The 17505-nt window shown below is 42.9% G+C and overlaps 2 protein-coding genes across 2 annotated transcripts in view; one reads left to right on the forward strand and one right to left on the reverse strand.

Annotated features, from left to right (window-relative positions):
• LOC134017173 (protein phosphatase 1 regulatory subunit 15B) overlaps nt 1–17505 on the forward strand; it is a 598478-nt gene that overhangs the window by 204743 nt on the left and 376230 nt on the right. The gene's annotated exons all lie outside the window — the stretch shown is intronic.
• The window catches only part of cntn2 (contactin 2), a 53566-nt gene that overhangs the window by 24885 nt on the left and 11176 nt on the right, over nt 1–17505 (reverse strand). Inside the window, exons 2-6 of the mRNA XM_062456345.1 lie at nt 9572–9743; nt 1667–1808; nt 873–1045; nt 471–566; nt 20–232 (exon numbers count right to left, since the gene is read on the reverse strand). Coding sequence (XP_062312329.1) covers nt 20–232; nt 471–566; nt 873–1045; nt 1667–1808; nt 9572–9626 — 679 coding nt within the window. The 5' untranslated portion in view covers nt 9627–9743. The remainder of the gene's footprint in view (nt 1–19; nt 233–470; nt 567–872; nt 1046–1666; nt 1809–9571; nt 9744–17505) is intronic.

Consider the following 17505-nt stretch of genomic DNA (forward strand, 5'->3'; position numbering starts at 1 on the left):
CACACACACAGTACTGTACCGTCAGGAAGTACGGTGAGCTGGGTGGCTCTGCTGAAGGTGCTTTTGGTGCTGATGTCCATGGTGATGGTGGAGAAACAGAAGTATTTCCCGGAGTCCGCTGGCACGGAGCTGGCCAGGTAGAGATTCCCCGTTACCTGGGACACGAATGACCCCCCCCCCCCAGGCTGAACAAAACTGGGGAACTCGTTAACAAACCAGCGGTAGGACAATGCTAAAAAGAAGAGAGAGAATTATGTGTTTATCCATTGTTGACATCAGTGAGGCTTCAAATGTTGAACTCTGCAGAATTCTTAACAACCAGACAGGAAGGCATGTGTGTATAAGAGAGGTGGACTTTACGGAAGGGTGTGTCTGTGTCTATGTGTGTGTGTGTGTACCTGGGTAGTGTGCCAGGGGCTGACAGGTCAGGAAGGGTGTGTCTGTGTGTGTGTGTGTGTGTGTGTGTGTACCTGGGTAGTGTGCCGGGGGCTGGCAGGTCAGGAAGACTCCCGTCCCTTCGGTAGCTGTCTGAGGGCTTCTGCTCTCTGGAGGAAAGTCTTGGAGGTCTGGGGAGGAAACAGTAAAAAGATCCACACACTCAGAACAGAGCCTCCTTATCTACATTAATATGCTAATCATATGTTAGAAATATTATATTTAAAAATAAAATATTTCTATAAAAATATATATATGCCAGCTAATGGGTCAAGTCCTTATTTATGAGTCATCTTTTCTCAAAACCTGAAGAAAAAGTTAATTATATATCATTCCGCACAAGAAAATCACTTTATCTACATATTCTACACATTTCATGGTCATGGTTCTTATAAATGGGTCATGGTCCTTAAACATGGATCATGGTCCTCACTTACAGCCAAACTTGAGGTTGGCGGCGTGGCTAACGATGGTCCCACAGCGGTTGATTGCCAGACACTGGTAGGAGCCCCCATCTCGGCCGCTCTGGGGCCCACTGATCACCAGGTTCCCTGCTACCAGCCTGAAGCGGGGGTCCCCCACTTCCACCTCTGTACCGTTCACACGCCACCTGGTGGGCAGAGGCGGCAGACATCATTCATGGTTAAGAAACATGCATTGTGTGCTGTCTGTGTGTCTTGTCTCTGGGTGGTCATGTTGTGTGCATCTTTGCATTGCGGTGATTACAGGGCCACTCTAAACATGTCTAGGTCATATCATGTTTTTGTAACATTGTGTTTGTCACAGCTATGTTCATCATGTTCTTGTCCCTATCCACAGTATGCCCTGCCAGTACTGTTTCTATGCCTTAGTTTTCCATCCCACCATGTGTTTGACAGTTGTTTGACAGCATGTTTACGTTACAGCATGTAAATAACGGTGACATAAGTGTGTTATGTATGTGGTATACAACTGTTTGTTATGGAACAGTATGTTACAGAACTGTGTATTATAGAGCTGTGTGTTATCGAGCTGTGTTATAGAGTGTATGCTATATATTGTGTGTTATAGTGTGTGTTAAAGAGTGTGTGTTATAAAATGTGTTATAGTGTGTGTGTTATAGAGCTGTTTTATGTGTTATAGAGACGTGTAATAGAGCTGTGTTATAGTGTGTGTTATAGAATGTGTGTTATAGAGCCGTGTTATGGAGTGTGTGTTCTGGAGTTGTGTTATAGAGTGTGTGTTAGGTTACCTGTAGGAGGCTGCAGGGCTGGCCCTGGCCCGACAGCTGAGTGTGACAGAGGCCTCTTTCAGACCTTCAGGGTAGACCACGCTGCTGGGCTGCTCTTCGAACACTGGCCCACTGTCGTGCCCCGACACACACACGTCCCCACCTGCTCACACACACAATCACATAAAAGAGGCCAGGAACCAGTCATCAACCATCAAACCAAATTTAGCACTGAAGATGACCTGAAACATAAATAAAAGCTTCGGAACACATAGCACAAACAAAAAAGACGTATCAGGAGCCTGATAAGTTGCTGAACGCATTGGAAAAGTGTCAGAAATATTAATCTATCAAGAGTTGCACAGTCAGTCGGTGAACAAGTTAAGAAAGCTTTGTTGCTTGCGGCCGCAAGGAGACAAAACATCACACGCCATGGTGCTACAAAGTTTGTCCGCTAGCATGTTGTGCTAGCTACCTATTTAAACAGACCCGCTCTTGACAGTCATTGGTTAAAACAATGCATGCAAATGTTCCATGGCTCTTCTTTCATTGGCTCCCTTGCATAGACCTGGCGCGCGTGTGTGCGTGCGTGTTTACGCGTGTGCGTCCCTTGCAATGGACATTTACAACATCAACCCTACCCCCACTAGGTGACAAGCTAATGGTCACCAGACCTCAGTCTTCCTTCTAGCTCTGTCAAACAGTATCTCCTTTAAATAAACAAACAAACCCTGCAAGTAATATAAATATAGATTCATGGAAGCAAATGTAATAACATTCATAAACTTTGTGACAAACTAAAAATGTCTTATGGATCATAATTTGGAGTTGACCATAAATAAATACAAATATGGAAAGGGTGGAATTGACTAAACTAATATGATTGTTTGCAAACCGTTGCATTAGTGTTTAGTTGAATTAGATGTAATGTAATGTGATTTGATGCAGTATATCATCATCTATCATGGGGGGGGTGTTCAGATGTTTTCCCCTGACAAGGGGTCTCCATTAGCTAGCTTAAAGACAGGAACAGAGAGGCAGGTGTTCTGGAGCCATGTGTTGAAGGATATAAAAACAGAAGGTGTGTGTGTGGTGACTGGTGAGGGAGAGAGAGAATAACTAGTAAATATAGATGGAGAGAGATGAGTGATAACTGGTATCTCTGTGTGTGTAGGTATGTGTGTATACGTGTGTATATTTATAGGTGTGTGTGTAGGTGTGTATGTGTGTATGTGTGTGTGCGCGTGAGTAGGTGTATGTGTATGGATTGCAACCCTACTGAGATTGAGGCTCCTTGGTGCATTCAGCACCAGGGACAGTACTACCAGCCAGCACCCAAACAACCTGTCCTTCAGCACTAGGAACAGCACTACCAGCAGGCACCCAAACAACCTGTCTTTCAGCACCAGGGACAGCGCCACCAGCCAGCATCCAAATCACTCTCCAGAGAGTTCTGGCTCTGCAGCTAATTACATTACACGTTTTTTCCGATTGCTTCGATACATTGGTCATAACTGAAGCCACGTTTTCAAAACTCTTCACAAAGTCAGCAAAACAGAAGTGTACGTGGACCAAACATTGAATAATTTTTCACTGCTTTCACACAAAATGCATTCAATGACCACATTCTCCAAAATCCATGAACTCTTTTCTCATTCATACTCCCACCACCCTCAAAACACTATGTATTTCAAATGCTTTTTTTCAAACACATTTTTTCAAATGCTAACACACTTTTACCAACTGTTCAAAACACGTTCAAAACCGAATTATGGCAAATATTGTGCATTTCTGCAGTAGCCAGATTGAATTATAAAACGTTATATTGTATTAGCAGAATATATAATCATTCCATACAAAGCTGACTGCAATTTTTGGCAGTTTTTAGTCTCATAACCAAACAGACAAAAGAGGACGGCTTTGGGATGAAGTTTGGAAACATGGATCAAGGAAGACAGGTTGGTGGGGAAAGAAGAGAGGCAGGGAAAGGGAGAAGGTGTGAAGGACAAGGGAGCAAAAGACCAAGAACAAGGTCTCTGATGAGATAAGGCAGGAGAGAGGGAGAACTCTAACCATCACAGTAGCCTACTGTACAGCAAGAGTCATTACACTATACTAGTTGTTTTTTGTTCTTACTTGCAATTGAAATATCATTGATATTTAATTGATATGTAATTTTCATATGTATATTACAGATACAGATTATGTAATGATATTGAGAACATATGTAAAGGATACTGAAGCAAATAGCTGCATTTTGATTTCATTCTTAGACTTTTGAAAAATAATTTTTTCTTCTTTTTTTCCTGAAACATTTCTGTCTATCATGAAATACTGGTTCATGTCTAAAATCATTTAAACTGCAAAGATAAGTTTCAATAAAAGTTTAAAGTTGTTTAGGTCAGTGTGTTGTGAGTGACAATGTATGCTTTCTGAGAGAGAACTGTTTCTGAGAGTGTTTTGGTGATTTGAGTGAGTTTTGGAAGAGAGATTAACTGTTTGGCCCACCTGCATGTTGCTAATGCAGACTGTGAAGAGTTTTGAAAATGTGACTTCCGTTTCGACCAATGTGTGTAAGCAATCGGAAAAAACTGTAAGGAGCAGCACAGCGGCATGCTGTCAATGGCTACGACAGCAGATTCAAGGCAGCTCGGGAGGGGGCACACGACCAGTACTGCTGATGAGAGCTGGAGCCCAGAGGCTGCCAAAATTAACCTTTCCTACCTGTGTGAGTGATCCAAACAGGAATAACCTACCCGACCCCGGGAAGCCCAACTTTCAGAAGCGATGCCGACCCTGAGCTTTGGGTTTCTTGAGTTTGTTCCTTTGTTCTACCTTTACATTCATTAAATGTACTACCTTGCCAAACCCACCCTCAGTCTCCGACTCCTCTGATCTGCCACCCTTATGAGTCTCAGGGCCCTATTTTAACGATCTGAAACGCAAGTATCAAAACGCAAAGCGCAAGTAACTTTGTGGGCGGGACTCGGCGCTGTTGCTATTATACCGGCGGGATAAATGACTTTGCGCCTGGCGCAAATCTAAAATGGGTTGGTCTGAAGTAGTTACATTACTAATGGGTGTGGTTTGGGCGTAATGTGCAATAAACCAATCAGAGCGTCATCTCATGTTCCCTTTAAAAGCAGGCGTGCTTGTTCCATGGCGGATTGCCATTATAACGGAGGATTTGCCAGGCACACGCCAGGAGCGGTTCACGGCCGAGGAGACCGACGTTCTCGTCAGGGCCGTAAAAGATAGAGAAGTGACATTGTATGGGAAAGGCAGAGCAGTTTTCTCATTGCACTAAGTTGCCCACTCATGCTGCCAGGGGCGGATCTAGAAAAATATTAATGGGGTGGCAAAAGGGTGGCAGGAGATTTTGAGGGGTGGCATCCCGTGGCAAATGTGTGTGAGATCAAAATGAAAAAACTAAAGGCTGTGCAACATGTATGCATAGTCAGTGAACACTGAAATGAATTTTAGTATTATAGGTCACATGACCAAAAAGCTATTGACGTTTGAAGATTTATTTTGAATAAAATAATTTTTAATAACCTGAGATGAAAATGAACAAAATAAAGGCTTTGCAGCATGAATGCATACATCTTCAACAGTTTAACATTATTTTGACGCTCCTAGTTCATGTTGTTTAAAAGCTATTGACTTTTGAAATGTGTAATTTGTTGACGGTCCCTAAACGTACGCGTTGTTTAGGCAGCCAAAAGCATTGGCTAAGCGGCCGGTCGTAGCAGTGCTAAACACCGGTTAAAATAACACAATACTGGGCGTCCGAATATCTGTTGAATATCGAACTTCAAACTAACTTTACCATCTTTGTTGTTGCTTTGTTGCCAAAAGAATTCACGAGTTAATGTTATTAACCTCAATTCAACAGGAAAAGTAACATTGCAACTCCGTATAGCCCTGCACTTTTGTAATTATTCTTAGTCATTAATAGATAATTGCTTAACACCTCATTCCTCCGGTGTGGTCTGCTGTCTGTGCCTACGATTTCTTCCTTGAGTTGAAGCCTTCTATGGTCAGTTTGCGCCTTCCTTGTGTTCAAATGAAAGCAACTTCGGTGGCGGTGTGGGGAGGGTGGATGGAGTCGTTTTCGTGCTGCATTTACTTGCATTCAGATATTAGAAATTCGCTCTCGCAAATGTCCGATGAGCCACAACTTTTCTTTGTTTTCAAAGCTGCCAACTGGGGTGGCAGCTGGGGTGGCAAGGCTATTTTTAGGGTGGCATTTGCCACCCCATGCCACCCCGGTAGATCCGCCCCTGCATGCTGCTCATTCAAATTCTTAGTCTTATTTTTATATATATTTTATTCTTTTAATTGTTATATTTTAAAATGGTTTAGTTCTTAGAATTAGTTTAACTATTGTACTTTTTTACGTGATTTAAGACCCGTATATGTTTATTGTTTGCACCTTCCTGCCACAGTAAATTCCGTGTTTGTGTAACATACATGGCGAATAACTCGAATTCTGTTTCGGATTCTGATTGGGATGGGAGAAGAAACCCACCCAAATTAGCTTTGGTTAAACAGGCGTGGGAGGAAATTGCCACAATTGTTACAAATAAAGTTCACATACATAGAGATTTCTCATGAAAATCTTTTTTCATGAGACATGAAATTGACATGAAAGAAATGTAACACAGCCGTACAATAAATCAAAACAATGTAACGTAACTTAGCAGGAAGAAAACCCTGGCCTCGCCAGCAGTGCGCACGGGCCAAGCATGTGCCCTTAAAGATCCTGTAAAGTGGAATTAAAAACGAGTTTCAAGTTCACCACACCACAGAATAATGTGTTATTAACTACCCATCCAAATTCGAATGAAAAAAAAACACAGACAAGTATGTTAAATTAGGCTTTGAAATCGTAAGAAAATCATCAGTCTTCTCTGTTCGAGACTGGGGGGCGTGTCGCCTGAAGGAGCTGAAGCTCGGCCCCCTTGCTGGAAGGCACCGCCTCTCTCAAGCTACCTACGACCCAGATAATGGACGCTACGTCAAGCCGAACAAAACAGTATAGAATTAAAATGTATTTGTTCAATGAGTGAAACATACAGATGCATATAAATGAAATATTCCCCTGAGCTGTAACACAGGAGTAAACATTTACAGCAGAGACAGCAGACAGTGAGCTCTCCAACTACTTCTAGCACATTAGCTACCATTTCACCAAAATACCATCATTCTACACCGAGTAGCCTAATATCAAGTTAACGGTTTGCACTAATTATAGCAGAGATACCTCTGGAAAAGTTATCTAGTATAATTATAACAAACACACAGAACTGAGTGATGAACTGCTGGCGGTGGTGGATGGTCCAGGTGCGACCGGAGGATGAACGGCCGGGGGGGCGATGCTCGGTACGGCTCTGCGCTGCAAGAGAAGCTGTGTGTTGGTGAACCCCGTCTGTCTCTGGTCCATGTTAAAACTGTCCGCCGTGAAATGGTCAGTGGCGCAGAGGCGGCTGTTGGAGTTTATCTGAAGCTTTCCACGTGGCTCTTCACAAAATCTATCCACCTATTTTTCCTTTCATTATCAACAGGGAACTTAAATGGCGTTGCAGCGCAGCTGGAGTTCTTGCATCCAGGGAACATGCAGTTGCGGGTGATGGGAGACATCCTGAAGCTAGCTAGTTAGCTGATGTAAGCTACAATAACAGTACAGCAGGAGGAGCCATTCAGTTATCTGACGTAGATGGGGCAAAATGACGTAGATAGGGCATTTTCTTGACTCCGCCCATTAAAACCTGATCTGAAAACTGAAGAGAAACTGTTCTTCGGTCTAACTCCACATTTCAGTGCGACAAAGTTTTAGCGCTTTGCACATGCTTTCAGGAACTCATTTACATTTACATTTATTCATTTACATTTATTCATTTCACACGTATATAATGTACTTAGAAGCAAAACATGGAATTTACTTTACAGGATCTTTAAAATAGCATCTGAATAACGCGCCATTCACTTTAGACTACATTTTTCCTGGTCTGTGGCGGAATTCAGGGAGTCAGGTGGCTGAGCGGTTAGGGATTCAGGCTAGTAATCAGAAGGTTACCGGTTCAATTCCTGGCTGTGCAAAATGACGTTGTGTCCTTGGGCAAGGCACTTCACCCTACTTGCCTCGGGGGAATGTCCCTGTACTTACTGTAAGTCGCTCTGGATAAGAGTGTCTGCTAAATGACTAAATGTAATGTAAATTGTTTTTCTGAAACTGGAAAATAGCACCAGGGAACATTTGCGCCGGAACACGCCTCCTTTTTTCACTTAACCGCCCCGGGAGCGCAAGGTCATTCCCTAATTTACCGACATGCGTCTGTGGAGGGAAAAGTCCACTTTGCGTCGAGTGCAAACTAGGAATGATACATGCGTCGTTGACAAAGTCAATTGCGCTGGGTGCAAGATAGGGCCCTCAGTGTGTTTGTCACAGGGTGTATGTGTGTAGGTGTGTGTATGTGTGTAGGTGTGTATGTAGCCTACTATTAAACTCCAGTTACTGGACCATCCTTTCTGTAGACTCCCTGAGAACTGAGTCCCTTCATTGTGAGAAGCTCTATGTCTCCAACCTGCCCTCCACCCAGGAAGCATGGAGCTCAACACAAAAATAACCATCTTCAGTTTAATGGTAAACATAATTTAAAAAAAGAAGATTCAGTAATTATTCACTTACTTACACATTACTCACAACCAATGTGAGTAATGTGACAATGACTAAGGGTCGCTTTAAAATCGTATAATTTACTGTTGTAGAAATGTATTAGTGGCTATTCAAATTACCATGCATATGTGTCTAAATGTCAGATGAGTTTACAAGACAGATATCCCAGCACACCAATACAATTCCACACCACAAAAAAGAGAAAAATCCTCAATGTGTTTTGAGGTTGTTTATTCCAACAAAGGCTACATGTCCATCAATCACTGATGAGATTGCTGAATTATTGCAATTTAGACATTGAATTTTTAAAAATCTCACAAAATCTATATTCCCTTCCACCACCTGGACTAAAAAAACACCATTAAATTGTAATCTTCCAAAATCATCCCCTAAATGTGAAGTACCCCATTTAGTCTTTCCAGGCACACCAACATGCTCCTCAACTCCAACCACACACACACACACACACACACACCAACACTATCCTCAACCCCTTTCACCCACATACACCAACACCCTCCTAAACTCTTCAGTCTGATAACCCCAATAAAAATTATGCATGATATCTGTCTGTGTGTGTGTGTAGGTCTGTTTGTCTGCCTGTGTGTTTGTCTGTCTGCCTGTGTGTGTACGTGTATGTGTCTGTCTGTCTGCTTGTGTGTGTGTTTGCGTGTATGAGTCTGTGTGTTTGCATGTGTGTGCATGTGTGGGTGTTTTTTAAGGGTTTGTGTGTGTCTGTATGTGCATGCATGTATGTGTATTGTGGTAGCCCCAGAGTGAGGATTAGGGTTAGCACTCCCAGCACCAGGGTTAGCCCTATCAGCACCAGGGACAGGAGCCCCGCATGGCTGCGACTAATTCGCCAATCAGCAGCCTGGTCCACTAAAGCTGAGCTGACGGGGGTCAGAGGCAGAGAAAGGCGTGAGGCAGGGAGCAATGCCTAGAGAAGTAAGAGTTTGGCTGCAACACTGCGACAAGTATCACTGACCGATCACATAATTATAGACATGTGGGTGCCTCATGTTTTGGTCGTGAGCGGCCGACCCAGGTAGAGCAAGACTCCCCGGAAGATTCTTTAGTTTTGTTGTCAGAGAGTTTCTTTTGTTCATTAAATCTTTTTTACCGTTGTTTGTCTCCAGTCTCCTGAATTGTGTGCATCTCAACCCTGTGTCTCTCTGGTGGCTTGCCACATTGTATATGTGTGTGTGTGTGTATGCGTGTGTGTGTATAAGGAAGAAATAACTCACCAACAGCATAGCTGAGAGCGGCAGAGCTGAGGACCAGTAAGCACAGCAGACCCATCTTCAGAACCAGAACTGGACCAGACTGGATCAGAACCGGATCAGGCTGGATAAGAACCACTTTAGAACTGGATAAGACTGGATCAGAACCCCTTCAGAAGCCAGACACAAAAAAGGGCTGTGGAACCCAAACAGAATAACATGTTAGAGACAAACCTTTCCTATTCTCTCTCTTTTATTTAACACCAACTATTGTATGTCAATAAAACGTGTTTCTCTTTTGACATAAAGTATTTATGTACTGTATCCATTCCTCAACTCAAACTTTAATCAAGTACAAACTATTTTCTTTAACCCTCGTGCTGCCTTCGGGTCACATGACCCAAAGGTTCATAACGAACCATCGTTGTGTTTACCCAATTTTACCCAATACAAAAACAAATTAAAATAACTTTCTTTTAACCTTTGCAATGTGGGGGGTCTGAGACAGCCCAACGGTTAAAAGAAAATGCTTCACTTTGTCTTTGTATGCGGTAAATCTGTCGCAATACGACGGTGGGTCACAATGACTGATGGGTCAGAATGACCCGAAGATAACACAAGGGTTAACTGCTAACATCCATTGCAACTTCTATTCATGTGGAGGGAAAGTATTGTTAGAAGTCTTCCCTCATTTCCTGATTGTGTGTGCATACATACAGTCTCAATTGGCTTTTTCCATACAATCCCTAAATCATGTTGCGATGCAGATGGAGAGAGAGAAATAGAGAGAAAGAGGGGAGAAATTGCGAGGGGATTGGAGAAGGGGGGAGAGGAGAGTGAGAGACACAAGATTCTTTCACACAGCCTGTTCAAGCAGGGAATGTTGCGCCTTAATGCCGCCTCGCAGTTCTGTGTTAAAGGTACAAACACGGAATGGGGGGTCATTGTTGTACCGGCAAAGGTAGTCACAGAGCAAAAGCATCGCCTGCGTAAAAGGAGAGCCGTCATGGCAGGACTACCAGCAACAACGCTCACGTCAGAGCTCTGATTCTAGAACGCTGGAATGTTACAGTATCTAAAATCACACCAGCATTATGCTGGCCTTGTTTGGAAAGATCACACAAGCAATGCCGGCAAAATGAGGGTCTTCTTTAGGGCAGAGTTGCGGGATCTCTGTATGGCAAGAGAGAGAGTGCTACGGAGAAAGAGGAGACAGAAAAATACTCCTTCCTCTGGGTCTACTGGGGGTAAATACCCATCCTCTGAGGGTTACACTGGGGGTATATACCCCTCCCTCTGAGGATTACACTGTTATATATACCAGAGGGGTAGTGGGAGAGAGAGAGTAGGTTGAAAGAGAGGAGTGAGAAAGAGAGAGAGAATGGGGTAAAGGAAGAGAGAAGAGGCTGAAAGAGAGAGCAGGGAGAAAAAGGAGAGAGAAAAAAGGAGGGAGAGAGGCAGGAGCAGAGGGAGATGTAGATAGAGAGAAAACCCTCTGAACTGAATTAAGTGGTGCAAGAGAGGGAAACAGAAGTTAGAGTAAAGCAATTAAAAGGAGAGTTAGAGGAAGGGGGAGAGACTGAGTGAGCTGAAAGCATGCAAAACAAATAAAGTGAGAGAGGGAGAAAGAGAAAGAGAAGAGAGATAGGCTCATCAAATCATCTTCCAGTTTAATGGACTATGGAGGAGCAGAACAGAGGAGAATATCCTATTGTTCTATGGTCGTACAGCATCCTGAGCTGCTGCAAGCTCTCTACAAACACTCTCTTCACTGCTTCTGATCATGTTCTATACAGTAGGTGGAACCTGCTTGGATCATAATGTGGTATTAGATTAATAATCATACAAATCTATTTTAATCAATACATTTTAAAATCATACTAGGACACTGTAGAATACTGACACACACATCCATTATACTGAGACTGCTACTTATGCACACAACCACCACACACAGCAATATGCAGCTGTGTAGTGTGTGTATGAGTGTGTTAGTATAACTACAAAGCCCTCATTTATCTATCCACCTTTATCAACACACTCCTCCAGCAGTGCAGATGAGTGGGTTTAAATCAAGGCTCAATAAATCCTGCCGGGTGTGTGTATGTGTGTGAGTGGGCCCTGTGGTCAAGTGGATAAGATGGGGTTTGATTATTGGATGAAAATCCCCTTGTGTGTGTATCCAACTGATAGTTTCCCACTCGCAGAATTAGAAAGACATCTCCTAATCTGCTCTGTTGATGAGGGCAGGAGGCGGCACGACTATTCTCTTTGTGTACATCAAACAGAAGACGGGGAAACATTCACACACACAACCACACAAACACACCACACATTAACATCCACCTGAATCTTTCTCTATTGTACACAGACACACAGATACATGTGGCAGGCACACATAAACACAAACAGTCACAAGCACACACACCTCTGTTTATTCAATGATCGAGATGATTGAAGACAGAGCTTGGAGAAGGAAAAAGGAAGAACACCACCATGACTGGAATAACAAAAGACACACCTGCACACACACACCTGAACACACACACTCACACAAACACACCTTGGGCCCTATTTTAACGATCTGAAACGGAAGTATCAAAACGCGGAAACACAAGTAACTTTGTGGGCTGGACTCCGGCGCAGTTTTTTAATTTTTTTATTAAATTTATTTGACAGGGACAATGCAGATAAACATACCTGTAGAGCAAAGTTTGCAGCCGATGTAATGCACATAGAGATTATAGCAAGTGCTAATTTTCAACTCCCGTCCCTGTTGCTTTTATACCGGCGGGATAAATGACTGCGCCTGGCACAAATCTAAAATGGGTTTGTCTGAAGTAGCTACATTACTCATAGGCGTGATTTGGACAGGGCTGGGACAAAAAAATCGGCCCAGGCATTTTTGGCCCAGGTGGCCCACACCCACCGTGATTGGTCAGACACATTCCCTGCAGACAGTCCTCTTAAAATCTGCGTGCATTCTATGATATGAGTTGCCTAGTGTTCTGCGTTCATGTGATAGTTTTGGATCCTTCAAGAGGGGTCTCAGGACTTATCTGTTGATCTTACACTTAAATAATTAATTAATTCTTAGTTATGATTTGTATATTTATGGTATTTTATAGTATTTTTTTTAAATTATTGATATTGTATTTCCATTATTGTTATTATTACTATTTTGCTTAATATTGGCTTAGCAACTTTAAAAAAAAGTTTACTGTTAATTTTAACTATTGTAAGATTCATATTTTGTCGCTTTGGACAAAAGTGTCTGCTAAATACAATAATCACAACCCTTCCCAAAAGCTACAATAAAGCTGAGAGTAGGATATGCCCTGGAAAAGAGCATCAATACAAGAGAAGCAGTGTATTCACTCACTTTTTATTGACGATTTGGAGGCCACACAATGTCCATACTCAAGTGCAAGTAACAGTGGAAAGCTGCATGGCCCTCTGAACAGCACTGGATTATTACCATACAGATACCTTTTGATACCATTTTACCTATGCTTGGTGGCCGCAGTGGTTAAAATAGGGTAACCTAGTAGTACTGTGTCCTTCAATTTAGCTAGATAGATCATTTATTTTGCGTGGTATATTCCCATAATATTCCCCTTCAGTACTTCATTCAGTATTATTCATGTTATTGGATTGTTGCAGTTACGACGTAAGGCGCACATAACACACACACAGCCTCCCTCCCTTCCTGAGAGTCCCCTGTTAATTTGCCTACTCCTTACCACGTCGTCAACTACTCTTTCTTCCATCTTTTCCTCACTCGCTCCCATGGCCCTGTCATGGTCACCTCCTCCTGGGCTTCTTCCCTGACCCTGTCAGTATGTTTCTGCCTCTCTGAGCCAACCACCTCTCCTCCTTCCTCTACAGGTAATGCTGATGTTGAAGCAGCTAAAGCCCCCCCAAACATGTTCGAAATTTTTGCACATTTTGTGGCATTCGCCTGTAGATTTTTTATCTTTTTTTCCCTTAACTTTTCTGCGCCTTCCTTGCGCTTGGTGGTCGTTTCTCCATTTTAGCGATGCTAAACTTTGCTAAACCAGCATAAGCATTAGCCAACAGCTCGTGTCTCAGGGCCTGCAGGAGGCGATATTATGAATCAGGGGAAGGGGGTCCCTGGATTTGATTGGGTCAGGCCAGTGCCAATAAAGAAAATTAACCAATGGGCCGCTGTCAGTTCTCTATGGGCTGGCCCGACCAAAAATAAATTAACCAATGGGCCGGGCCGCTGTCAGTTCTTTATGGGCCGGACCAAATTATATTGGCGATTCGGCACAAAAGTGCGTCGGCCCACGGTATGCCAGATGGTCAGTCCAGCCCTGGGTTTGGACGTAACGTGCAATAAACCAATCAGAGCGTTATCTCACATTCCCTTTAAGAGCAGGCGCGCTTGTTCCATGGCGGATTGCTATTATAACGGAAGATTTGCCAGGCGCACGCCAGGAGCGGTTCACAGCCGAGGAGACCGACGTTCTCGTCAGGGCCGTAAAAGATAGAGAAGTGACATTGTATGGGAAAGGCAGAGCAGTTCTCATTGCAATAAGTTGCCCACTCATGCTGCTCATTCAAATTCTTATTTTTATATATATTTTATTTTTTAAATTGTTATATTTTTTAATTGTTTAGTTCTTAGAATTAGTTTAACTATTGTACTTTTTTTTACTTAATTTAAGACCCGTATATGTTTATTGTTTGCACCTTCCTGCCACAGTAAATTCCGTGTTTGTGTAACATACATGGCGAATGAACCAAATTCTGATTCTGATTCTGATTGGGATGGGAGAAAAAACCCACCCAAATTAGCTTCGGTTAAACAGGCGTGGGAGGAAATTGTCACAATTATTACAAATCAAGTTCACATACATAGAGATTTCTCATGAAAATCTTTTTAATCATTGACATGAAAGAAATGTAACACAGCCATACAATAAATCAAAACAATGTAACGTAGCTTCGCATGAAGAAGACCCTGGCCTCGCCAGCAGTGCGCATGGGCCAAGCATGCGCCCTTAAGATAGCAAAAGTCTGCTGTGCGTCGAGTGCAAAATAGGAATGATACTTGCGTCGGTGTACAAAGTCAATGGCGCTGGGTGCAAGATAGGGCCCCTTAACACACAAACACACATTTGCATACAAACACCCACACCTGAACACATACACAAACCCCACACATCTGCAAACACAAACACACACACACACACACACACACACACACGCACACACACACACCCATCAGCTTATGTTGTTGTTACCAGTTTTGTTAGACAAGCAGGGAGGTATGCTGCTCAGAGACTGAACACTGTCTAAAACTCCTCTACTCACCTTCTTTATTACAGAGTTTTGGTTTGCAGAGTCAATACTATCATGTTCAAGACCTTTGAAACAAACTGAGAGAGGTACTTGATGCAACAATCTCCCTTAAGAGGCGATCCTTGGTTCACCTCTGTCGGTTCATACAGCGTGACGCTGGATGATGCCATCACAGTTGGCAAAGCCATCTGTGTGTCATGCTCTATGAGTCTAGTCCTGGTACAGACAGACACGGGGGGCCTGGCCAAGTGTGAGGCAACACACACACACATAAACCCACACAGACTGGCAGTTTAAACAATGGACACTAGCACACACACTCAGTGCCCACTACACATCCATGGATCATATCTGACTATAAAGTGAAAGACTAGAGGAAAGAAAAGCTTGGAAATAATAATCATACTGTGGAAGCCACACCAAGATCAAATCAATATGGCTATTCTAATAATGTCTTCACAGCAGTGCTATAGAGTTAGTGTAGGAGCCAAAGTTCAGCCATGTGTACATTAATGGGCTGAGTATCTTCTGCCTCATCTGCAGGCTTCATCCACACCCTTCATAGGGAGGAGGAGCGACTACATTCCAGGTGTCTATGACAGACACTGAGGTTCAGACGTCTAGGAGACACCACGGTCCAAACGTCTTTTAGCCACTACGGTCCAGACGTCTATGAGAGACACTGCAGTCCAGACTTCTGAATGTTGCTAGTCTGTATGTCTGCATGTGCATGTGTAAATTGGATTTTTGTGTGCCTGTGTGTGTATCTCTGTGTGTGTATGTGTGTGTGTTTGTGTGTGGATGGATGGATGGTCAAAACAAGGTATGGTATCCAAAACTTCCATGAAGGGTGGTTATGCCAAGTTGACCTTCAGAAAAGACGAGAGTGAGAAAAGGCTGTTCATAGTTTTGACCTTTAAAAACAGACGAAGTGAGAGATCATTAGGGTTCCTACCGGAGGAACCCTAATGATTATTATTATTTTTCCTCTCCTCCGCTAAATGGCTCAATAGCTCAAAAAGTCCTTGACCCGAATTTGGCCCAATGATACAACAGGTCACTTACTACTCCCAGATGGCTAGTGGCCCATGTACGCCCATAGGTGGTACTATAAGCCACGCCCAAAGTGTACGTGATTTCCTCAGCGCCCCCATTACTCCAAAATGCCTTAAAATTGGTATACTTGCCTTATTTCTCATGGTGAACAAAAAAGCCTCAAGGACCCATAAGGTCCGCCATGACAGATTTGGCTGTACTGTCCAAATTTGGTACAACCTTCAAAACCCTTCTCTTCATGAACCATAGATCCAATCGACTAGAAATTTGTTACAGATGTGTAGAATACATGTCTTTGTATAGGGTGACGTGGAATAAGAAATGCAATGGCGCCATTTTAGATTTGCGCCAATGCAAGATGGCTGAAAGGGGTGTATTTATGTAAATGTACACATTGCCTCAATATCTTTGTGTGCAATTTCACCTTGAAATGTCAACCGTTTCTTAACCTTTGTCCCAAAGCTGACCAAAGCTAATACTCAAATCACACAGTCGGAGCACAGCTAGATAATCAGCGTCAGCGCCCCTTGGGTACCCAGCACGCAGTGCGGTATGTCAAATAGGCAAAGACTTGTGGAAAATAGTGCGGTTACAACAGCCGTGCAAGGGATTTCAGTTGTTGTGTTTGTTCAGTTAGTTGTTTGTAATGTTATTGTTTATCAGTTAATATAATCTTGTTGGTCACCCTGATTATGCATGTTGTGTATTTTAATGGGACCAGAGAGTCCGCTGCTGTACTGCCGTAGGCTATTCTCGAAAGGAGCTGAACATGAGCTCTGCCCTAGCCCAGTTGCCCACATGACTATTGTTAATTGTGCATTGACTGAAAGAGATCAACTCAAGAAGATTTACAATATCTGTGTTTTTTCAGCCATCTTGGGGAAAGTTTGAAAAGAGTACTGTGGTTAAAATGTGTCAATTGTGGGAGGCATGTTTTTGGACTACCTCTAAACCTCATACGGCCGCTGCAGAATTTCTGCCTTGGCATGACCTGTGCTGGGAGAGAGGGAAACAGCATGGATGGAAGTTGTGTGTGGGCAGATGTCTTTATATAGGGTGAAATGGAATAAGAAATGCAATACAAAATGGCTGAAAGGGTTGTATGTATGTAAATGTCCACATTGCCTCAATATCTTTGTGTCAATAAATCAAATATAATTTTGACTGATGGTTTTTCAAACCTTATTGGCTTCAAGGTGACATCATTCTGATGTACCATGAGCAATTTTATGCAATTTTACCTTGAAATGTCAACCGTTTCTTAACCTTTGTCCCAAAGCTGACAAAAGCTAATACTCTGCCCTGTCTACTCATACAATCACAACAGTTGGTGTGTAGCAGAGAGGATAGAGAGACTGACTTGTAACCTTATGCTCATGAGTTCAAATCCCCATTCAGCCTATTGTTGTTGGCCAAACATGAAGTAGTTTTGCTCTCTTGTTGTCCAACTCTCCATCTTCAACAGTGTACATGTTTATAATATTTTGCGGAGGAACCCGCATCGCTGCTTGCAGCTATATTTTTGCATTTCTTTTTACCAGTGAGCTTGATGCTTAATGTACATTGAGCTTGCT

Source organism: Osmerus eperlanus, chromosome 1 (assembly GCF_963692335.1).
Source record: "Osmerus eperlanus chromosome 1, fOsmEpe2.1, whole genome shotgun sequence".
NCBI classification, from domain to species: domain Eukaryota; kingdom Metazoa; phylum Chordata; class Actinopteri; order Osmeriformes; family Osmeridae; genus Osmerus; species Osmerus eperlanus.